A 24,697-nucleotide genomic window follows, 5' to 3' on the forward strand; every position below is an offset into this window, starting at 1 on the left:
ATTGGTTTGCAGAAAAAAGTGTACCAAAAAAGAGACTATTTATGTAGAAAAATTAAAAAGCGGTACATAAGAATTAATTTTGAAAAATAAAAGTATTAAAAAGATTAATTTATAATTGTTAAATCCTTGCAATCAGCCATCAACTGTCCTCTGAATGAGTTTCCAAGAAGTAATGGGGGATCTGCAGTTTAACATGGAATCATGATCATCAAGCAAGTTCGCATTTTCCATGTATGATCCAGATAACATAACAACTACAACAATGAAAGTATCTATATGATATAACACTATGGAGTTGTAGAACACATGAATCATTAAAATGTGCTTTGTGAAAAGAAGAATCTTTGTTTCATGAGTCACACATAACAATAGAAGATATAAAGCAAATCTGTCTAGAGGCTAGAGCGCCATCATCAATGTACGGACTGCCTAAAATTCATAAAGAAGGTGTATCACTGTGGCCAATATGCAACACCATTTATGCACCGACATATGAAGTGGCCAAATATCTGGCCTCACTTCTGATAGTCATGGTGGGACACTGCAGTCACCATGTGCAGAACTGAGCTTCGACGTAATATCTCTTTTTCACATGAGTACCACATCAAGATGCCTTGGTACCCTTAGTAGATCATTTTGCGCCCCAAACAGTGAAGCTATTTGAAGATGTGCTCATAACAATGTACTTTAAATGTGATAGGAGTTCTACGAGCAAATTAATGGACTAGCCGTGGGCTTGCCACTTGTGCCTGGGATTGCCAGTCTCTATAAGGAGCACTTTGCAGAGAATGCACTAAGAATGCACAGCTCAAACCTAAATACTTCTTTCATTACCTAGATGACACCTTCATAGGCCATGTGTTCCTGGACCATCTGAAGGGTGTCCATCAAAACATACAGTTCACACCAGACCTAAAACACAATGGATGCCTGCCATTTTTAGACACTCTAATAATAAGAAATGCAGACACTACTCTAGGAAACACAATCTAACAAAGAAGACCAACGCAGATCTTCACGCAAAGAGCTGTCATCATCTGGTGCAGTGGCATACTGTTGTAACGATTCTAGTTCAAAGGGCATGTACCATTAATGGCAAAGGCAGCCTACCAGTTGAGATGCAACACCTTGAAGTTGTGTTTTGCCAAAACGGTTACAGTGAAAGGCAGATCAGATTTGCATTGAAGGAAATGAGTGATATAACCATCTACAAAGAAGAGGTAAAGAAAGTGGAAGATAAACTCACTTTTATCCCCTGCATTGGACCTCCTTCAGCCAAAACTGCGAGAATCCTTGGAAAACAAAAACATCAAGGCAATCTTCAGACCACCACAAAAAACAAAAGATGTACTTGGTTCTGACAACTGGAAATACCCAGTATACACAACATCTGTCAAGTGTGTAGCCTTCAGTACATCAGGCAAACACAGCGCTGCATCCTGCAACACTGCGTGGAACAGATTAGAATCACATGTCTGGGACATTAAGGTGTCAGCAGTGGTAGGAAACAGCCTCACTGAAGGACTTGCATTTGACTTTGAGAAAACAAAACTGTTGTGCCAAGCTAATGACTGTTGGGAGAGCGTTAGTAAATAATCAATTTGTCATAACTTTATACAAACACAACATCAGAATTCCCACCAACCAACATTTATTTCACTTCCATATGAAGGGTAACATCAAGACACTGAATGAAGTACAAATCAGTACAATAACTCTTATCCATAGAATACAATAAAGCACAGTCTAACAGGTGAGTATACAACCATCATGGCTGAGAATCCAGAGCACCGACTTATAAAAGGCTGCACTGTCAATGCCAATGTGAGGCGACTTCTTTTGCCTGCCCTTGGAGGCACACACTGTTTGATTATGTGCACTCACCTTGTAGCGTTACAACACTCCTCTCTTGGGGAAAAGTGTTCACTGTGGAGATGTCCAAGTCTTCATCAGAAAGGGATTATTGCTGGAACATGTGTCATGCCATCACAGGGGAATATGGCCTGAAGTGGCATGGGCATGGACAGGCGTGGTGCCCACTCCTCTGCAAGAGGTCATAAGGGAGCACTGATGACGGAAGCACTGTATCCATGTCCACATCCGGGCACGCAATCTGTAATGGAGGAGGCAGAGAAGATTGTGGTGACGGTAGTGATGGCAGCAACAGGGGCTGCTCTACCCAGTGGTGGCGGCACCCAAATGACGATGGCACAGGGGCCAGAGGGGGGCATGGACTGCACCGTAGGGGCCAGGGCAGTGCGGAGGGCTCTCTGGCTGTGGGCGGTCAAATGTGGGCAGGACTGGTCATAGTGTCAGGACACCAAGCCACTGGAGGTGCGGCGGTTGTCTCAATAGTGATGAATGACTGCTGGTATCCACTTAGAGCACAGGCCAAACCCTTGGGCCCAGACGGAATCGCTGTGATATGGGTACTGGTGGGTGGCCAGGAACCAGCTGGAGCAGACAGAACAGTGTACATGGCTGGCAGCCGTGAAGCCGATCTGCTGGGCTATGGTTGCCAACAGTAGTGAACCTATTTGAACTCAATAAAGTGCCCAGGGCTTCCTCAGGAGAAGACTGAGTGACATATTTTTTCATCTGGGTTTTGAATCTATGGACCAGCCGCTCCAACTAATCATTGGACTGGAGGTTATAGTTAGGTTCTGTGACAAGTATTAACAAAATAGGCCATTAACTAGAGGAGGCAGGTATGATAACACCCCAAGACATAAGCTGACCTTGTTCCAATCCGTTTTGCACTCATGAAGCTGTTGGGATTGGGTGGACATCAAAAGAACAGGAGTGCATTGTCAGTTTCATTGCGATGTGAGCCTTGAAACTCACAGCACACCCTAAACCTTCCAAAAAGAGGGAGGAATATTCCAAGCAGAGCACATCCAGTTGTTGGTATTGAACTTGATCTAATACCAGATGCACCGTGTCAGAAATAGAGAATCCAAAAATTTTAATGCATCTAACCCAGACAAATTTTCAGTGTTGGCCTCAGCCACTATTAGGAAGGTCAAAAGCCAAACAACTTCTTTATGTGCTACGGAAGAAGAAAACTGTCTCAGTATGGGTATCTGTTGCTTGTTGGAATTCACCAACTGATGAGAGACAGGAGACAATGCTGGTGATCCAAGATCCATGTAGAGAAGAGAGTAAGTCACTGTTGCATGTCCATTTGCATTTTTAATTTCTTGTCATGTCTGTAACATGTTTTTTAATGTAGAGTTAGTTTGGGGCTATCATCACTTGGGAAACACTATTCACATCCTTGTTCATATCTGGTGAAGGAGGCTGACAGTTGCACAAAGATGCGAAATGACCCCTCCCCCCAAAGGTTGTATGCCTCCCAATGCTTTGGGCATATGGCCCATTCACACTGAATGAAACAATAAGGGCATGACAGGAAAAGAGCACTTGGCTGCTGTTGTGATGCTGGCTGCTACTGCTTAGCAAACTGCTGCCCCATGTGACATGGAAACTGCAGTTGCATGACTGCAAAATTGTCTTTTCCCCTGGGAGCTAACTGGCAGCAACCCAGGAGGAGAAGAAGAAACAGCAGATACTTTATGCCAAGCTTCCATCTGATTTCCTGCAGCCCTACATACTTAAAAGGACTGGGCAATGTTTAAAATATCTGTGAGAGAGGGATTTTCACATTGTTAAACATGTTCACGAACTTCCTTCTCGGATGCCAGGCATATTATAGCATCATGAATCATTGAATCAGAATTTGAGTTCCAGTCAGCTTTGGTAAAAAACTGCCAATGGTGGCTAAGCCCATGAAGTTCTGTTGCACAAGTTCTGTATGATTGTTGCAGCCACTTTTGACAATGGTATAATTCAATGCGAGCAGCAATCATGAGTATGTTTGCAATGACAGGCAGGTTTCTGAAGAGGAGCTGACACAAAACATGATAAACAGTACGAGAAATCCATGACTGAAAGAAAGCTGTACAGATGTTGTGGTAGGTGACTTCAAAAGCTAGAAAATATTGACAAACGTATTTTTCACACGATTCCAAAAGTTGTGCAGAATCATTATATGGGTGAAATGGTGGGGGCTTTTCCATGGTGGTCAACCCTGGCACATCAACGATGCTGCTGAATTGTTTAGTGTCTTGGAGAGATCGCTGCTCATTGTGAGAGCTCGCTGCTGTTCAACGAGAGACTGAAGAATTTCTTCTACTGACATACTGGCCATAGTGGACCAAGAAATGAAACAAGTGGAATAGAATACCTCCTCATTATCAAAAATGTTGTAACATTGTAGAAAAACAATATCAGAATTACACCAACTAAAGTTTACTCCACTTTTGCATGAAGGGATACACCAAGAAAATGGATGAAGTAGGAATCGGTACAATAACTCTTAACATGGACTACATTAAAGTACAGTCTTAACAGGTCAGCATACAACCATTACATAAACTTTAGTCTGGCCAATGACCCGGCGTGCTGGCATAAATAAGGCTGTTTTGCACATGGCACAGCACTTTCTGCGCCATCTGTGCCAATGTGAGGTGACCCCTTTAGGCCGGCCATGCAGGCACATGCTGTTTGAGTATGTGTGTTCACTCTAAAGGGTTACAAAACTACTGAAATAAGGCTCCATGACAATATTGTCACCAAAGATGAGGGCTACCAGCTAAGTTCGGCATGGTACCCACCACATGGGCTGCCAACCCCTACACAAGGGGAAAGAGTTGGGGAGAGAGAGCTGCTGGCAATATATACATATATTTATGTCTGAAAATTTAATGGACCCAGTTGTACTACATTTTGTTTTACTTGTTTCTTTATGTTATATGAAGAAGCTTGAAGTGTGTACTGGCACATGCGTGACAGAGGTGCAGCTCTCAAGGAAGTTCTTTGTAAGGTATTACAACAATTCTATCCCTGGAATTGAAGTAACCTCCGTAAGTCTGTCGAATATAACAAGCGGCTAACTGTAAAACCAGTGCATCACAATGCTGCTGACAATGTTTGGGTTGCAGTGGTGTCATTGTCCTTAAAGAAATTTCATAACATTCTTTACAATCAACAGTGCTATGATTTCTGCGTTGTTCTACTTGATTTAGGACCGGCACATTCCAGCTACATCTCCAGGGACACTGCCTTAGTGAAGCACTGTCCATGAGGGCAGGGAAATTTATGCATTCCAATGAGGCTGGGTGCTATGTTGGTGGTAGCTGAGCTACTGGTAAGGTCAATCCCTGCCAAATAATCCCTGGCTGTGGGGCCAGGTAAAGTGTCTCCTGCAGTGACCTGTCATTCTCTTTCCTTTCTTTATCTGAAAGTGCCAATGAGTGAACTAAGTAACTTAGGATATCTTGCTATCCTTAGTTACTTCTTTCATACCTTTATCTTTGTAGTGTAGGAAGATCTCTGAGGCATGAGGAAGCCAGTCTTTCCAAGAGAAGACAATCCTGATGACAAATCCTGGTCTCCTGGGGCTGTGCGAAGAGCCAGCTCCCCATCCATAGCCAAAGACATTCAGCTAAAATACCCAGTAATAACCTCAATTTTCAGATGGTTTTAATGGAATGTGACAATGGAACCAAAAAGATTCCAATTGTAATTCAAAAATTTTCCAGGTGGAGCAATGCACATAAGAATTTCCTTCCCATTACATCTAAGGCAGAGGTGATTTGTTTTGGCATCAATGCACAATTAAACAATTTAGGAACACAATCAAACAATTTAGGAATAAGATAAACAACACACAAATAACAAATACACTCAATATTTAAATTAATGTAGTGTTGTCTTAAAGGGTGTTCCGATTTGTAACAATCTGTTGCTGAGTCAAGACTGCTTTATTATCAAGAAAATCATGTATTCTGTGAAGTGATATCTTGGTTAAAAGAATAATTAAAAGTTTGAATAAATAATCTTACAATGGTCACCGATATTATTCATTACAATCCACTGATATACACTTTTACCATTAATGAAAATAAGTACACTATGTTATAAAAAGTATCCGGACACCCTCAAAAACATGTATTTTTCATATTAGGTGCATTATGCTGCCACCTACTGCCAGGTACTTCATATCAGTGACCTCAGTAGTCATTAGACATCATGAGAGAGCAGAATGGAGTGCTCCGTGGAATAGGGAGCTCCGTGGAACTCATGGACTTTGAATGTGGTCAGGTATTTGGGTGTCACGTATATGTACGTGAGATTTACACACTCCTAAACATCCCTAGGTCCACTGTTTCTGATGTGATAGTGAAGTAGAAATGTGAAGGGACACGTACAGCACAAAAGCGTAAAGGCCGACCTTGTCTTTTGACTGACAGAGACCGCCGACAGTTGAAGAGGGGTCGTAATGTGTAACAAGCAGATATCTATCCAGACCATCACACAGGAATTCCAAACTGCATCAGTATCCACTGCAAGTACTATGACAGTTAGGCAGGAGGTGAGAAAACTTTGATTTCATGGTCGAGCGGCTACTCATGAGCCACACGTCATGTCGGTAAATGCCAAATGACCCCTTGCTCGCTCTAAGGAGTGTAAACAGTGGACAACTGAACAGTGGAAAAATGTTGTGTGGAGTGCTGAATCATGGTACACAATGTGGCGATCCGATGTCCGGTGAATGTCATCTGCCAGCGTGTAAATTCGGAGACGGTGGTGTTATGGTGTGGTCATGTTTTTCATGGAGGGGGCTTGCACTACTTGTTGTATTGCATGACACTATCACAGCACAGGCCTACATTGATGTTTTAAGCACATTCTTGCTTCCCACTGTTGAAGAGCAATTTGGGGGTGGTGATTGCATCTTTCAACACGATCGAGCACCTGTTCATAAAGCACAGCCTGTAATGGATTGGTTACACGATGATAACATTCCTGTAATGGACTGGCTTGCACAGAGTCCTGACCTGAATCCTATAGAACACCTTTGGGATGTTTTGGAATGCCGACTTCGTGCCAGGCCTCACCAACCGACATCGATACCTATCCTCAGTGCAGCACTCCGTGAAAAATGGGCTGCCATTCCCCAAAAAACCTTCCAGCACCTGATTGAATGTATGCCTGCAAGAGTGGAAGCCGTCATCAAGGCTAAGGGCAGGCCAACACCATATTGAATTCCAGCATTACCGATAGAGGGCGCCATGAACTTTTAAGTTATTTTCAGCCAGATGTCTGGATATTTTTGATCACATAGTGTATGTTCCTACTGGTTCCAATAAAAGAAGTGACTTCTTGCTCAAGGAAGATTAAGCCCATAGAGCCACATAATAAAATCTCGCAATCGCTACTACTCCATGTTGTATACTTGGTGCAGATAACTTGCTTCATTGTTTTTACAATACTGTAATTTATTATTTGATAAATAAGTAGTCTGTGGGAGAAACTGGTGTAAGAAAACTGTTTTACCATGTTAAGTATTTTGATAATATATCTCTCAAACTTACTTTTTACATACTGTATAATGGGAGCAGCACGGACTTGGGTTTCTGGTTTTACCTCTGCCATGGGGCGCTTCAACATTTCCAGCGTTACTGTTTCCTGAAAAGTTTTAAATAACAATGTATCTTCTCTTACAGGCACCAAATGGACAGAGCAAAAACTGAACTTACAGGCCATTTCTTGATGTTACTGTGCTTTGCTCCTTTAGCAGTTATTGTTTCACTATTTGCTGAATATATATGCTGAAGATCCTCAACTGTTGAACTGCTTGTCAACTCAGTTGTACCAGTAATAACCTGATCTCCTGACAGATAAAATCTTGCCTTTGAGTGGCTGAAAGCCAACATATCCGATGAGACCTGAAAGGCAAAACGTAAGATAATAATGATCGATTTGCAGAAAAAGCACTGCAATGAACAGTAAGACATGTGAAGGCACTTTTCATGTGAAGGTGAGAAGGCACAGCCATATGAACTCATATGGATTCCTCTTCAGCATACATCTGAGCGCAATATACACGATTCCCTTTCAGTTCAGTAAAAGTCTAAAACTATTTGCCTGGTTTGGATTCACTGATACCTTCATAATCTGCTATCAGGAGATATATATATATATATACCAAACGGGAAAGCGCTGGTAGATAGGCACAATAAAAAACACACAAACACACATACAAAATTTCAAGCTTTCGCAACCAACGGTTGCTTCTTCAGGAAAGAGGGAAGGAGAGGGAAAGATGAAAGGATGTGGGTTTTAAGGGAGAGGGTAAGGAGTCATTCCAATCCCAGGAGCGGAAAGACTTACCTTAGGGGGGAAAAAGGACATGTATACACTCGCACACACACACACACACATATCTGCTTGCGTCTGTGTATGTGCGGATGGATATGTGTGTGTGTGCGAGTGTATACCTGTCCTTTTTTCCCCCCTAAGGTAAGTCTTTCCACTCCCGGGATTGGAATGACTCCTTACCCTCTCCCTTAAAACCCACATCCTTTCGTCTTTCCCTCTCCTTCCCTCTTTCCTGATGAAGCAGCCATTGGTTGCAAAAGCTAGAATTTTGTGTGTATGTTTGTGTTTGTTTGTGTGTCTGTCGACCTGCCAACGCTTTTGTTTGGTAAGTCTCATCATCTTTCTTTTTAGATATATTTTTTCCACGTGGAATGTTTCTTACCAAACAAAAGCGCTGGCAGGTCGATAGACACACAAACAAACACAAACATACACACAAAATTCAAGCTTTCGCAACAAATGGTTGCTTCGTCAGGAAAGAGGGAAGGAGAGGGAAAGACGAAAGGATGTGGGTTTTAAGGGAGAGGGTAAGGAGTCATTCCAATCCCGCACCTCAGAGAGACAACTAGTTAGTTGTGTGTGTGTGTGTGTGTGTGTGTGTGTGTGTGTGTGTGTGTGTGTGTGTGTGTGTGTGTGTATGATACATGTCTGCCTTTGATTTTACATGGTTTATTTTACTGTTGACTAAGCCTTATGGCTATGCCATAGCATTTATATGGCTCATTTTACTGTTGTTTAAGCTTTATGACTTCATTTCTCTTTTTACGCAATATGTAACATTTATTTTATATTTCCATTACATGTAATTTTGATGTTTCTTTTTGCTGCACATATGATGTCCATTTACTGGTTGTAATGTATCCTACATTTAGGTGTTATTACTTCTTCTGATGAAGACAGATTTATACCTGTTGAAATCTAGGTAAAAGTTTGAATAAATTTTTGATGTGAAACTGGTTGGCTGTATGACTTCCATTGTACACTCCAGACATTCCTTCCACCTTTCAGCTTTCCCTTTTTTGCTTGGGACTGGTTTTTCATCTAAGCTCTTGATATTCATGCAGCTGTTTCTCTTTTCTCCAAAGGCCTCTTTAATTTTCCTGTAGGCAGTATCTGTCTTTCTCCTAGTGATGTATGTTTCTAAATCCTTTCATTTTTCCTCTTGCCATTCCTGCTTAGCGTTTTTCTACTTCCTATCACTCATTTTTTAAAACATTTGTAGACCCTTTTGCCAGCTTAGTTTTTATATTTTCTCCTTTCATCAATTAAATTCAATATCTCCTGTGTCATCCAAGGATTTCTGCTAGGCCTTGTCTTTTTACCTATTTGATCCTCTGCTGCCTTCACTATCTCACCTCTCAAAGCTACCCATTTGTCTTTCACTGCATTCATTTCCATGTTCTCATCAATCATTGCCTAATGCCGCCTCTGAAGCTGTCAACAACTTTTGGTTCTTTCAACTTATCCTGGTGCCATCATTTTGTTTTCTCACTTTTTTGTAGTTTCTTCAGATTTAATGTAGAGTTTGTTATCAATACATTGTGATCAAAGTCCGCGTCTGCCCCTGGAAATGTGTTACAATTTAAAATCTGGTTCCAAAATCTCTCTCTTACCATTACATAATCAATCGCAAACCTTTCAGGGTCTCTCCCATGAGTACAACCTTCTTTCATGATTCCTAAACCATTCCTAAATCAAGTGTTCGCAATGATTAAATTACGCTCTGTGCAGAATTCTACCAGGTTGCTTCCCCTTTCATTCCTTTCCCCCAATCCAGAATCACCTACTATTTTTCCTTGTCTTGCTTCTCCTACTACTAAATCCAGTCCCTCATCACTTAAATTTTTGCCTTCCTTAACTACCTGAATAATTTCTTTTACCTCTTCACATATTTCTTCAATCTCTTCCTCGGTGGAGCTCGTTGGCATACAAACTTGTACTACTGTGGTGGGTGTGGGATTCATATCTATCTTGGCTATAACAATACATTCACTATGCCTCTCATAGTAGCTTACCTGCATTCCTATTTTTTATTCATTACTAAACCTACTCCTCCTGCATTACCCTTCTTTGATTTTGTATTTATAACCCTGTACTCATCTGACCAGAAGTCCTCTTCCTCCTCCCACCAAACTTTACTAATTACCAAGATATCTAACTTTAACCTATCAATTTCCTTGTCAAATTTTCTAACCTACCTACCTGATTAAGGGATCTAACATTCCATGCTCCAATCCACAGAATGCCAGTTTTGTTTCTCCTGATGATAACGTCCTCCTGAGTGGTCTCAACACAGAGATCCAAATAGAGGATTGTTTTACCTCTGGAATATTTTACCCATGAGGTTGCCATCACCATTTAACTATACAGTAGATCTGCTTGCCCTTGGCAAAAGTTATGGCTGTAGTTTCCCTTTGCTTTCAGCCATTCACAGTACCAAGCACAGCACAGCAAGGCCATTTTGGTTGATGTTACAAGGCCAGATCAGTCAATCATCCAGAACATTGCCCCTGCAACTACTGAAAAGGCTGCTGCCTCTCTTCAGGAACCACACTTTGCACGACCTCTCAACAAATATCATTCCACTGTGGTTGCACGTATGGCATGGCTATCTATATTGCTGAGGCATGCACACCTCTTCAGTAATGGCAAGGTTCATGGTTCATGGTGGAAAGGGGGGGGGGGTTACCAGGTGTCTGTCAGTTCTGCACTCGTGACTGATATTGCTGATTACTGCCACCACTGTACTATGGACTCCTTTTACAATGGAAAACCCAGGAGAGATGGCCCAATTTAATCCTTGTACCACTGAAAAGATGAGTGAAATAAGTGTTTATGTCCAAGGCACAGAGATAAACAGCTGAGGTTATTAAAATTGAACAAAGCTCCAAGGTCTGATGGAATCCCTATCAGATTCTACACTGAACCTGTGGCTCATTTAGCCTCTTTGTTAATTATAATCTACCACAGGTCCCAAGATGGGAAGTAGAAATGATTCACAAAACTACCTTTTCACATGAAACACTGAAAGCTTTGGATCAAGGAAGTCAAGTAGATGTGGTATTATTTGATTTCTGAAAAGCATGTGGCTCTGTACCACACTTATACTTATTATCAAAAGTATGATCATATGGGATACCGAGCGAAATGTGTGATTGGATTCAGAATATTTTTTTGTAGGGAGGAGGCAGCATGTTATCATGGATGGAGTCATCTACAGAAGTAGAAGTAAATTCGGGTGTGCCCCAGGGTAGTGTGTTGGACCCTTGCTGTTCACGTTGTTTATTAATAACTTTGAGGACAATATTCAAAGTAATGTCAGACTTTTTGAGATGATGCAATTACATACGAGGTGTGGCTAGAAAAAAACCGGACTAGTACTGGTGAAACAATAAAACGAATGCAATAAGGCTGAAAGTCGCGTGGCCTGTCACGTGACTCTCGCTCCGCCTACTGCTCGAGTTTCATCTGCCTCCTGCACTCAGTCTGCCCGTGGCGTCTGTTTTAAGTAGTTGACGTTTTGTCTGTGCGTCGGAAAATGTTGAGTGTACAGAAAGAACAGCGTGTTAACATCAAATTTTGTTTCAAACTAGGAAAATCTGCAAGTGAAACGTTTGTAATGTTACAACAAGTGTACGGCGATGATTGTTTATTGCGAACACAAGTGTTTGAGTGGTTTAAACGATTTAAAGATGGCCGCGAAGACACCAGTGATGACACTCGCACTGGCAGACCATTGTCAACAAAAACTGATGCAAACATTGAAAAAATCGGTAAACTTGTTCGACAAGATCCTTGTCAACTCCTGTTAACTCAGACACTGCTCTGATTGTTAAACGGCGATCTTGTCGAACAAGTTTACCGATTTTTTCAATGTTTGCATCAGTTTTTGCTGACAATGGTCTGCCAGTGCGAGTGTCATAACTGGTGTCTTCGCGGCCATCTTTAAATCGTTTAAACCACTCAAACACTTGTGTTCGCGATAAACAATCATCGCCGTACACTTGTTGTAACATTACAAACGTTTCACTTGCAGATTTTCCTAGTTTGAAACAAAATTTGATGTTAACACGCTGTTCTTTCTGTACACTCAACAGTTTCCGACACACAGACAAAACGTCAACTACTTAAAACAGACGCCACGGGCAGACTGAGTGCAGGAGGCAGATGAAACTTGAGCAGTAGGCGGAGCGAGAGTCACGTGACAGGCCACGCGACTTTCAGCCTTATTGCATTCGTTTTATTGTTTCACCAGTACTAGTCCGGTTTTTTTCTAGCCACACCTCGTATACTGAATTATTGCCTGAAGAAAGTTGCATAAGTAGTCAGTCAAAACTTGACAAGGTTCCAAACTGATGCAAAGATTGGCAACTTGCTTCAAAATTTTCAGAAATATGAAACTGTTAACAACACAAAACAAGAAAACTAATATTCTATGACTATGATATCAATGAGTCACAGTTGAAATTGGTTAACGCATTCAAATACAGGGGCTTAACACTTTTAAGGATATGAAATTGAATGAACACATAGCTTCAGTCACGGGTAAAGCAGGCAGTAGACTTCAGTTTATTTGTAGACTATTGAGAAAATGCAATCAGTCTACAAAGGAGGTTGCTTACAAATCACTCGTGCAATCCATTCTAGAATATTGCTCAAGTGAGTGAACCCGTACCAAATAGCACTAATGGGGGATACTGAATGTATACAGAGAAGGGCAGCATAAATGGCATGAATGGTCACATGTTTGTTTGATTCTTGGGAGAGTGTCACAGAGATCCTGAAGAAACTGAAAAGTCAAACTCTTGAATATAGATGAATTATTCTGAGAAAGCCTACTTACAAAGTTTCAAGAACTGGCTTTAACTGATGATTCTAGGAATATACTACAAACCCCTACATATCACTCCTGTAGGAATCATGAGGACAAAATTAGATTAATTGCAGCACACATGGAGGATTTAAATAACCATTCTTCCTGTGCTCCATATGTGAATGGAATGGAAAAAAACCCTAAAAACTGGTACAATGGGACATAACCTCTGGCACGCAGTTTTCACAGTGATTTGCAGAGTAAAGATATAGATGTATATTATTTGACAACAACCTCAATCAGCACTTGTTCTGTCTCTCTGCTTACGATTCAAACTGAATCCCCTTTGCTCTTGGCCTGTTGTAGTGAAGGTTTTAACTTTGTATCTCACTGCTTAGATTGCTTTGGGCTTATCCTTGCTGTGTCTGGTCCACTGCCAGTCAGCCATGTTTAGCTCAGCTACCACTTGGTGTTGTGTTCCACCTTGCAGTTTCACCCATTTGTCTCCTGGGTTCTGCCACGCGTGCCGATATCCAGTTACTTGAGGATATAGCAGAAATGATCCAATTTATTATACCACAGATTCCGTATGTATCAGGGCATGGCAAGAATGACTAGTTATATGTCAGACCTGAGTAGTTATTAGATTTCCATCTTCACTGTTCCTTGAGCAATCAAGAATAGTCATACCTCAGGCAATCTTGCACTGTCTCTCTTTCTCCTTCTTCAACTGAGACCATGACTTGCATGTTACACTATGGCACTAGAACGTACTTACGTGTGTGTGTGTGTGTGTGTGTGTGTGTGTGTGTGTGTGTGTGTGTGTGTGTGTTTTATTTATCTCTGCACATGGTCCGAAGTTAAATGAAATCCTGAAACCAGTACAATATATATTTATTTTTTATGTGACCGACCATTGGACACTTATCACTAAGGCAACAAAGTATGTATCGATACATCTTTACATCTTTTTTTATTATGTTTTCATCCACTACAATATTTTATAACATCATCACAGAAAATAGAAACATGTATTGCATGCAAGGATAAGGCAGTACTGACACAGTGACAAAAACAATTGGGAAACAGTAGCAGCAAAAACACAAAGTGAATGGCTGTCCTTATCACCTTGTGTGTGTATTTGCTGCTTTCTCTAAAACTGTTCTGAAAGTTTTGCCTTCACACTCGTGCTTTCTCTTGAATTTTTTCTTCCTCGTTATTTCCTTATTTTTATGTAACTGAGAACAGAGCTAAAACATACTGCCAATATATCATGCAGATCCAGCGACTTAAGCAGCAGTACAACCAAGGAGAAAATAAACTACAGATTCATGTGGGGAATGATTTTAATTGCAATCATCAATATCAACTTGCTGCAGTCAGAGAATGATCCACATGGTGAAATTTTGTGCTTCATTGTGACTTTTTTTAAATAGAAAAGTCCAGTCAATTTCATTTATGATGAAATAAATCTCGGGTTTTTCAAGGAAGAAGCCTTGGAGTCGGCGCATCTAAAACCTACCTGTTTCTCCAGATACCTGGACAACACGTTTGTCATTTGGCCACATGGAAGAGACAAGCTGGCAGAATTTCTCGCACATCTCAGCTCAAGACATGAGAATATCAAGTTCACCATGAAGGTAGAATCGGTTGGGATGCTCCCCTTCTTGGATGTTTTCGTCAAAAGATGAGGTGATGGCTGGTTGGGGCACAGCGTGTATAGAAAGAAAACTCACACAAACATATACCTAAATGCAGATAGCTGCCACCACCCTACTCAGAAGAACGACACGCTAAAAACTCGTGTACACAGAGCTCACACCCTCTCTAACAAGGAGTCTCCAACAAGAATTGGCCCATCTGAAGTCTGTGTTTCTGAGGAACGGTTATAAGGAAAGGTAAATCCGGAATGCTCTAATTCCGACACTCGCAACACAACCAGCAAAAACTAATGAAGAACCTGAGGAAAACATGGCCATGCCATTCATTCCGTTTTGTGGGGCCTTATAAGGAAAAGTTGGATACATTTTACGCAAATATCAAGTAAAAACCGTCTTCTGCCCTCCAACTAAAACCAGAGCACTTCTTGGCAGTGTTAAGGACGGCCTTGGTTTATGTAAATCAGGGGTTTACAAAATACCATGCCAATGTGGTAAGGAATACATAGGTCAGACAATTTGCACCATTGAAGACCGATGCCATGAACACCAACAGCACACGAGATTGCAACAGCCTAATAAGTCTGCAATCACTGAGCATTGCCTGTCAGAACTTCACGGCATGGATCATGACAAAACCAAGGTCCTAACACAGACTTCGAGATATTGGGACTGTATCATCAAACAAGCTATAGAGATCAGAGTACGAAAACCTGAACTAAATCGTGACAGCAGCTATTCCTTTAACCAAGCCTGGGAACAAGCCATTACCCGGATTAAGGAGAAGACAGAAATATCCCAGAATGTGCTGACTTCGAAGGCACGGGGAGGAACCTCCGAATCACCGCCGGCAAATCTCCCTGGGCGCAGACCTACGAGGGAACACCCAGACGCTGGGCCACAAGCCTGTCGTCGAACTCTGGCCGGACAGCCAAGAGAGCACCCGCGGCGCAGACGGAGGAGGGAGCGGGAGGGGGAATCTGATATATAACTCACGCCTGCCGTCCCTTGGTGGTACATCAGCACACCTGATGATGGCAACAAGGTCGATTGCCGAAATATTGTGTCCTTTGTACACTCCCACCGGCGGAAATTTGGAGGCTCCTTCCCCTGCCCTCGGAAGTCAGTACATTCTGGGATATTTCTGTGTTCTCCTTAATCTGGGTAATGGCTGGTTCCCAGGCTCGGTTAAGGGAATAGCCGCTGTCACGATTTAGTTCAGGTTTTCTTACTCTGATCTCTATAGCTTTTGGTAAGCTGTACAGCCTCGGAGGAAGAGGGGCCCTGGGTCGTAACTTCTTTGTGACCTCTTCAGGGAAGCCAGAATCTTTGAGAAGCGCCGAAGTTTCCCTTTCAACCCTCTTGGTAGGATCAGTATCAATCTTGTGGTATGTGGTGTCATCTAGCAGGTCCCACATCTTCATGGTGTAATGCCAGTGGGACAAGATTACCATAGCGTTATCTGTGTCTGCCGATAAGACCACTATGTATGGATCTTCTCTTAGCTTCTGGATGTGCGCCCTCTCTTTTTTGGAAATATTCGTTTTCATAGGTCTAGTTCTAGTTATGGCCCTGCAGGTTTCGCAATGCACCTCTTCTGCTGCTTCTGGTAAGAGTTGAGCCGCTGTCTGTTCAACTATACTAATGATGTCGGCGATGCTTGCATCTTTAGGTGTCAGAGCAAAGTTCAATCCTTTCTTGAGAACCGACATCATGTCATTATCCAGTTCTATGTTTGTGAGATTGATAATGGTCTTCCCCCTACCTTCAGAGGGCCTTTTCTCTGATGTACATTCAAACTTGGATGTCTGTCGTTGGGTGGACTTCTTTTGAGTACAGTCGGCTGTGGCCCATGTGACACCATCAACCCAATCCCAGATGCAGGAATTGAACTGGTTGGCGAGTTGTAGATGTAGCTGGAGGAGTTCTTTATTGGTGGTGTCCAGACACCACCGAGTGTAGTGAACTATCCTTCGTACCAAAGCTAGGCTGGCATGTTTCTTGATTTTTTGGGCTGTTGCTGAGTCAATGTTGTGCTTTACCTTAGCAAAATTTGGTACCACACATTCTCCTTGCCACCTCATAAGGAAAGCAAACGAGCTCAGTAGTCGACTTCTTTGCTGACACAATTTCTCATATCTTTTCATACTTGACACAATTTCTCATATCTTTACATACTGTGGTGCATCTCCTCGCCGTAGAGGTATGTGATGTGATTCTTCAATTTCTCCAGGTGTATTTCATGATGAAATAAATCTTGGGTTAACAGCCTGGTGTGAGTCTATAAAGGACACAATATTTCGGCAATCCACCCTGTTGCCATCATCAGGTGTGCTGATGTACTGCCAAGGGACAGCAGGCATGAGGAATATATCAGATTCCCCCTCCCGCTCCCTCCGCAGTCTGCGCCGCAGGTGCTCTCTCGGCCGTCCGTGCTGGGGTTTGACAACTGGCTTGTGGTCCAGCGTCTGGATGTTCCCTGGTAGGTCCATGCACAGGGAGGTTTGCTGGTGGCATTTTGGAGTTTCCTCCCCCTGCCCTCGAAGTCAGTACATTCTGGGATATTTCTGTCTTCTCCTTAATCCAGGTAATGGCTGGTTCCCAGGCTTGGTTAAGGGAATAGCTGCTGTCACGATTTAGTTCAGGTTTTCTTACTCTGATCTCTATAGCTTCTTTGATGACACAGTCCCAATATCTCGAAGACTGTGTTAGGATCTTGGTCTTGTCATGATCCATGCCACGAAGTTCTGACAGGCAATGCTCGGCGATTGCAGACTTATTAGGCTGTTGCAAACTTGTGTACTGTTGGTGTTCACAGCATCGATCTTCAATGATGCGAATTGTCTGGCCTCCGTACTCCTTACCGCATTGACATGGTATTTTGTAAACCCCTGAATTCCGTAAACCAAGGAACTGCCAAGAAGTGCTCTGGTTTTAGCTGGAGGGCAGAAGATGGTACTTACTTGAGATTTGCGTAAAATGCGTCCAACACATCCCAATAAGGCTCCACAAAATGGAATGAATGGCATGGCCATGTTTTCCTCAGGTTCTTAATTAGTTTTCACCATTTGTGTTGCAAGTGTCAGACGTAGAGCATTCCGGATTTTCCTTTCCTTGTACCCGTTCTTCAGAAACACAGACTTCAGATGGGCCAATTCTTGTTGGTGACTGCCCTCGTTAGAGAGGGCATGAGCTCTGTGTACAAGAGTTTTAGCACACCAGTCTTCTAAGCAGGGTGGTGGCAGCTATCCGCATGTAAGTTACGGCACCAATATTGCTGACAAGTCAGTGTGAGTTTTCTTCCTATACACGCTCTGCCCCAACCTGCCATCATCTCATCTTTTGACGAGATCATCCAAGAAGGGGAGCATTCCATCCGATTCTAGCTCTATAGTGAACTTGATATTCTCATGTCTTGAGTTGAGATGTGCAAGAAATTCCATCATCTTGTCTCTTCCATGTGGCCAAATAACAAACATGTCATCCACACATCTGAAGAAACAGGTAGGGTTTAAATGCACCAACTCCAAGGCTTCTTCCTTGAAATGTTCCATGTACATGTTAGCGACGACGAGAGAGAGAGGACTCCCAATAGCAACACTTCGGTTTGCTCGTAGTAGTCACCATCAAATAGAAAATATGTTGATGTTAGAACATGTCTGAAAAGATTGGTGGTTTTCTCATCAAATTTCTGGCCGATGAGTTCCAGAGATTCCCTAGTAAACAGGGAAACCACGTCGAAGTTCACAAGTATGTCATATTCCTTAATTGTGAGGTGGTTGATGTGTCCCAAGAAATCCAAAGAGTTACGAATATGGTGTGGACATGTCCCCATGTGAGGGCTGAGCAGCTCATAGCTCAGTCACAGCTCATGTCACGTGATCTCGTCAGCCGATGACTGAATATTCAGAGCAACAGAACACGTGATGTCGTCAGCCAATAGCAACATCACTGTTAAGTAGAGAGAACACACAAACAGGGAAAGTTAATGGTTTCAATTAACATACATAGTGCCGCTACAAGAAAAAAAAAAAGCTTTCACATTTAATATTGGTCTCTATGGTTAATAAGCTGCAAGAGAAGCTAAGCTTTCACATATAATGTTGACTTTCGGTAAGGTGTACAGCCTCGGAGGAACAGGGGCCCTGGGTTGTAACCTTTTTGTGACCTCTTTAGGGAAGCCGGAATCTTTGAGAAGTGCCCAAGTTTTCCTTTTGACCCTCTTGGTAGGATTGGTGTCAATCTTGTGGTATGTGGTGTCATCTAGACCTGCTAGATGACACTGCAGACCACAATCTGTGACTCAGCATATCTGTTAGATGGTGAGCAGAAACTTATCTTTTTCATAATATTGTTACATTCCATCCTGGATTTTCCATTTTAGGACTATCTTCTGTCAACAGAAACTTTTCATGGATGTTACTCTTTGGCCATACATTAGACATTTATTTTCTGTTTGACAGAGACAGTGACAAAGAAGCCATTTATCTGCATTATTAATCTTCTATAGAGATGACTATGTGATAGTGAAGTAGATGTACATGAACTTAAAAGTGAGAAGCATGGCTGGGATCTTGTGAAGATTTTATTAATTCGGATTATTCAGAAATTATACATTCGAATTCTAGCTGATGGTACATTAGTTTTAACTTAAGTTGAAATGTAAGTAAATATGTCATGTATTGGTGTTGTGTGTATCTGAAGTTTATCAGGCTGTGTACGCAGATGGATAAGGAAAAAAAATTCCTGGATTTCCCGGTTAAAAATACACCTTCTCCTGGGTGAAAGCACACTTTTTCCATGTTAAGTGACAGTATATTTTCCCTCAGAACTGTAAAACTTATCAAAATCCGTGAACGGTTTATGGTTTTATACATGGGTGTAGAATTTACTGGCACTTTAGAAAAAGAAACTCAGGGGGAAAAAAACACGTTTTGGAAAGATCTTTGATGTGCAGCAACATGTACACTGCATACTTTCATATACGAAAGTATAAATTCGAATTCCATCAAATCGAGACTGCGATGAGCTTTTGTAAGCCAGTCATAGCTCATGTCACGTGATCTCGCCAGCCGATGACAGTGGATATCAGATCATCAGAACACGTGATGTAGTCAGCCAATAGCAACATCACCGTTAAGTAGCGAGAACACACAAACAGGGAAAGTTAATGGTTTCAATTAACATACATAGTCTGTGATTTAAGAAATTCATCGTACATTCTCGCGCACAGTTCAACTTGCGTAAAAGGAAATTTACTTTGAAAGTAACGCTTTTCAAACCACAATTCGCAATATTTTCCTTTGGCCTGTTAAAAATAGGTTCATTTCAGCAACTGCCAGAGAGCGCCAGATAACAGATGCCACCCTGCTTGCGCAGCTAGGATGATGGAGGAAGTCCATATGATCATACATGTTAAACATTAAAAGATCTAACATTATGTCTTAAAAGAAACAAGACATCAGAGGATACATTTGAAGTGCATACTTGAAGTGCACATTCGTTATGTCCAGATTCCCACTGAAGTACGCCTTGACCTGATATTAAGCTTTTCAGTGTGGTTTTCGCGATGTAAATTTCCTTGGAGTACCAGTACTGTATGATCTCTTTATAATGGCATAATGCCATATGTGCTAGAAGATGAAAACGTGCACTTGAAATGCAAGAGAACAGTTGAAACTAGCCAATAATGTGGAATTAAACACTTCCTTTCAAATACCTTGACTGCCTCAGAGGACACGATTAATAAAAGCGAAATTTCTGTAGCAAACCGAGAAAAATAACTTCATTATTCTGCAAGGTGATTAATGCTTGATTGTCAGAAAGGTGGAAATAAAATAAAACCTGAAACTAATAACATGTTTTAGCCTTCTGTAATTATGTGAATGTATTTTAATTCACTTGATAGCTCCCAGCCATAGGAATCCCTTTTGTTTTCTCTACGATATTTCCGAACTGGGGCAATACAAGATACTGGCAACCCCCCCCCCCCCCCCCCCCGCCCCCTCATCCCCCCCGAGCATTTTTGACAAGACGTCAATAATGTTAAAGAATCGAATTTTCAAAAATATGTTCATTTTGTAGCGCACATATTTCTGAAGAGTCTGATACATAAAACATATGTGTTTGAGGAAATGTAAGATATGTTATTTGGTCTTAAGTGTGTCAAAATGCAGTGCCACGCCTCTTCACACAGCATTCTTCTATCGCAAGTCACTGTATTTCGCTCTGTAGAATTGAAAAATGTATAATTTCTAATGGATGCCATCAAACTATATTCAGGACAGTGGAAATTAAAATGTCCTGTGGTGCCTCTCCTGCTCCCAGTTAATACTAGATGTTATTATTTGTAATTGGGAGAACAAGAACTCCTCAGAAAATTTTGCCTATTAGCTAATAACTTGCTCTTTGTTGACATAAAATTAAATATAGGATACATAATACCAGTACAGACAAGAGACAAGCAAGACAGTACACATTTCTTAAATCCTTAGCTCCTAGCATTTTTTTTCTCTCTAACCTTGCTACAGCTTTACATGGCGTGTTCGTTTCTGTGAAAGAATCTATTAGCTCGTCAAAGTTCGTCAAAAGTTTTGCTATACGAAAAATCGAAATATCGTTGTCCGATGCTGGAAAAGGTGTTAATACAAATAGTACCCAAGACTGGTGTGGTTTCACGACCTGATTACGTCTACTTTCTAACAGTCTGCTAAATAAAACGAAATAGGCATTCCAATATTGCAGTAATTGTAACACACACCAAGTGAACAAGACTATTTTGGCACAAATGGTCATTTTTATAACATGACAAAATACACTCCTGGAAATGGAAAAAAAACACATTGACACCGGTGTGTCAGACCCACCATACTTGCTCCGGACACTGCGAGAGGGCTGTACAAGCAATGATCACACGCACGGCACAGCGGACAAACCAGGAACCGCGGTGTTGGCCGTCGAATGGCGCTAGCTGCGCAGCATTTGTGCACCGCCGCCGTCAGTGTCAGCCAGTTTGCCGTGGCATACGGAGCTCCATCGCAGTCTTTAACACTGGTAGCATGCCGCGACAGCGTTGACGTGAACCGTATGTGCAGTTGACGGACTTTGAGCGAGGGCGTATAGTGGGCATGCGGGAGGCCGGGTGGACGTACCGCCGAATTGCTCAACACGTGGGGTGTGAGGTCTCCACAGTACATCGATGTTGTCGCCAGTGGTCGGCCAGTGCCCGTCGACCTGGGACCGGACCGCAGCGACGCACGGATGCACGCCAAGACCGTAGGATCCTACGCAGTGCCGTAGGGGACCTCACCGCCACTTCCCAGCAAATTAGGGACACTGTTGCTCCTGGGGTACCGGCGAGGACCATTCGCAACCGTCTCCATGAAGCTGGGCTACGGTCCCGCACACCGTTAGGCCGTCTTCCGCTCACGCCCCAACATCGTGCAGCCCGCCTCCAGTGGTGTCGCGACAGGCGTGAATGGAGGGACGAATGGAGACGTGTCGTCTTCAGCGATGAGAGTCGCTTCTGCCTTGGTGCCAATGATGGTCGTATGCGTGTTTGGCGCCGTGCAGGTGAGCGCCACAGTCAGGACTGCATACGACCGAGGCACACAGGGCCAACACCCGGCATCATGGTGTGGGGAGCGATCTCCTACACTGGCCGTACACCACTGGTGATCGTCGAGGGGACACTGAATAGTGCACGGTACATCCAAACCGTCATCGAACCCATCGTTCTACCATTCCTAGACCGGCAAGGGAACTTGCTGTTCCAACAGGACAATGCACGTCCGCATGTATCCCGTGCCACCCAACGTGCTCTAGAAGGTGTAAGTCAACTACCCTGGCCAGCAAGATCTCCGGATCTGTCCCCCATTGAGCATGTTTGGGACTGGATGAAGCGTCGTCTCACGCGGTCTGCACGTCCAGCACGAATGCTGGTCCAACTGAGGCGCCAGGTGGAAATGGCATGGCAAGCCGTTCCACAGGACTACATCCAGCATCTCTACAATCGTCTCCATGGGAGAATAGCAGCCTGCATTGCTGCGAAAGGTGGATATACACTGTACTAGTGCCGACATTGTGCTGTGCATGCTCTGTTGCCTGTGTCTATGTGCCTGTGGTTCTGTCAGTGTGATCATGTGATGTATCTGACCCCAGGAATGTGTCAATAAAGTTTCCCCTTCCTGGGACAATGAATTCACGGTGTTCTTATTTCAATTTCCAGGAGTGTATAATTAACGAAGTACCAATATCAAATGCCTATTAGGCCTACTATAATCAAAAAGCTTTATGTTTGGAAATACTTTCACATTTCATTCATAGGCTCCAGTTTCTCAAGCACGAGACCAAAAAGTAGCAGTATGAAATTTTTATACAAATTTGGAATCATCATATTATTCCATAATTTGTGTGATGTCCCTGTTTCTTCTCCTTCCTTGTTCTAACAAACAATCTTGTCATCACTAATTCTGTAACTATTCCTGCCATTGTTAAGTTACATTGTACAACGCATTTTCCGCGCAACTTCAAGAATAGAACTTAAGCGGCTGCTAGCTGGGGACTGCACAACTGGCCTTACTAGTGTAGCGATCTGGCCAAAACTTTTCTGTTAAAATTTCATTTTCTTGGATACATCAAGAAGATGTCTATGTAATGACTATGTAATCTTTCTTACCTGTTATTCCTGTTTTTCATTTATTTCCACAGACAGCGATTAGCATTCATCCCTTCGGCTTTACTCCGGTCAGTTCGTATAGCCCTGTCCCCTTTTATCTGCAGGGAAGTTTATTTCTAGATGCGACGAGGATTCCCCTGACAGAGACATCATGTAAACTATGCACGCATTCAAAAATGAACTTATGATTCATTCAGAAATCAGCCTACAATGTGTTCAAAAGCCAACGGGGATGCGTTTCAAAATCATATGACATCCTTCCTGGACACGGGCCTGCTGCACATGCATGAATCTGGCAGCTTGGGCACGCCAGTAAAATTTTTTCCCAGTAGCATCTGGCTGCTTGCTGTTACTGCTTACGCAGCCAACAGCCACATATATGTAGCCAGAAGCGGGAGAAGGTACTACTCATAAACGACTACTGTGCATGCACATGAGCCCACTCGTAACTGCTAAGAAGAATCTAATGTCAACAGCTGTGGCGTCAAGTGCATCGGAAGCGATTTGTTGTTATGAAGCATTGCATAGTCTTCCTAAATCCTTTGACACACTTTGCTGTTGGCAGGCGCTTGTATGAGCACTGAGTATTGTTGTTGTATATGGCGCACTTCCGTTTTATTTTTGTTTTTTCCTCTTGTTCATGTTTTATTGCTGCAGCATTATTCTGCAGTAGCAAGGTACAGTAATATCCTTTGTTAGAGTATCAGTTTTTACTAGTCAACATTACAAAAATTTAAATGAAAACTAAAACAATGAAATTTCCCAGAATTCTAAAAAATTCCCAGGTTTTTCCCAGTTTTCTCCCAAATGAAAAAATTCCCATGTTTTTCCTGGATCTCCCAGTTGTCTACCCCTGTTTATGGGCACTCAAGAGCTAGGTTATCAGCGCCCTTACAGATGATAAAAAAATGAATGTGGAGAAAACGGCTAAAAATATTGTCACACAGCGAGGAGTAAACCCACAAAATGACACTCACTCACTCACACGCATTGACCCACACAATCACTCACACGCATTGACCCACACAATCACTCTATCTCACATACCGTAATTCAACAAAGAAAGGACCTATGCCTGGGATTAAAGCTGGTAAAATGAAAGAGGAGTTAAAAAAAAATAACTGCACAGGGAAATATGACTGGCTGGTCGATTACAAAAAAACATGAGTGAGCCAGTCGGTAAATTCCTTTAAAGATGCTAAAACTGAAACTAAAACAAGAAATACAAGAAGAGAGCTAAAATAGCAGCACAGGGAAAGTGATTGTGCTGAACACTTAAAAAACACATGGATGAGCAGGACACCCTGTTAACAAACTAAAACC

General features: G+C 42.3%; 1 protein-coding gene across 1 annotated transcript in view; it reads right to left on the minus strand.

Moving 5' to 3' along the window:
• LOC126095258 (ufm1-specific protease 2) overlaps positions 1 to 24,697 on the minus strand; it is an 81,175-nt gene that overhangs the window by 17,076 nt on the left and 39,402 nt on the right. The window contains exons 4-5 of the mRNA XM_049910014.1: positions 7,605 to 7,793; positions 7,440 to 7,533 (exon numbers count right to left, since the gene is read on the minus strand). Coding sequence (XP_049765971.1) covers positions 7,440 to 7,533; positions 7,605 to 7,793 — 283 coding nt within the window. The remainder of the gene's footprint in view (positions 1 to 7,439; positions 7,534 to 7,604; positions 7,794 to 24,697) is intronic.

The sequence above is a fragment of the Schistocerca cancellata genome, chromosome 8 (assembly GCF_023864275.1).
Source record: "Schistocerca cancellata isolate TAMUIC-IGC-003103 chromosome 8, iqSchCanc2.1, whole genome shotgun sequence".
In the NCBI taxonomy this organism is placed as follows: Eukaryota; Metazoa; Arthropoda; class Insecta; order Orthoptera; family Acrididae; genus Schistocerca; species Schistocerca cancellata.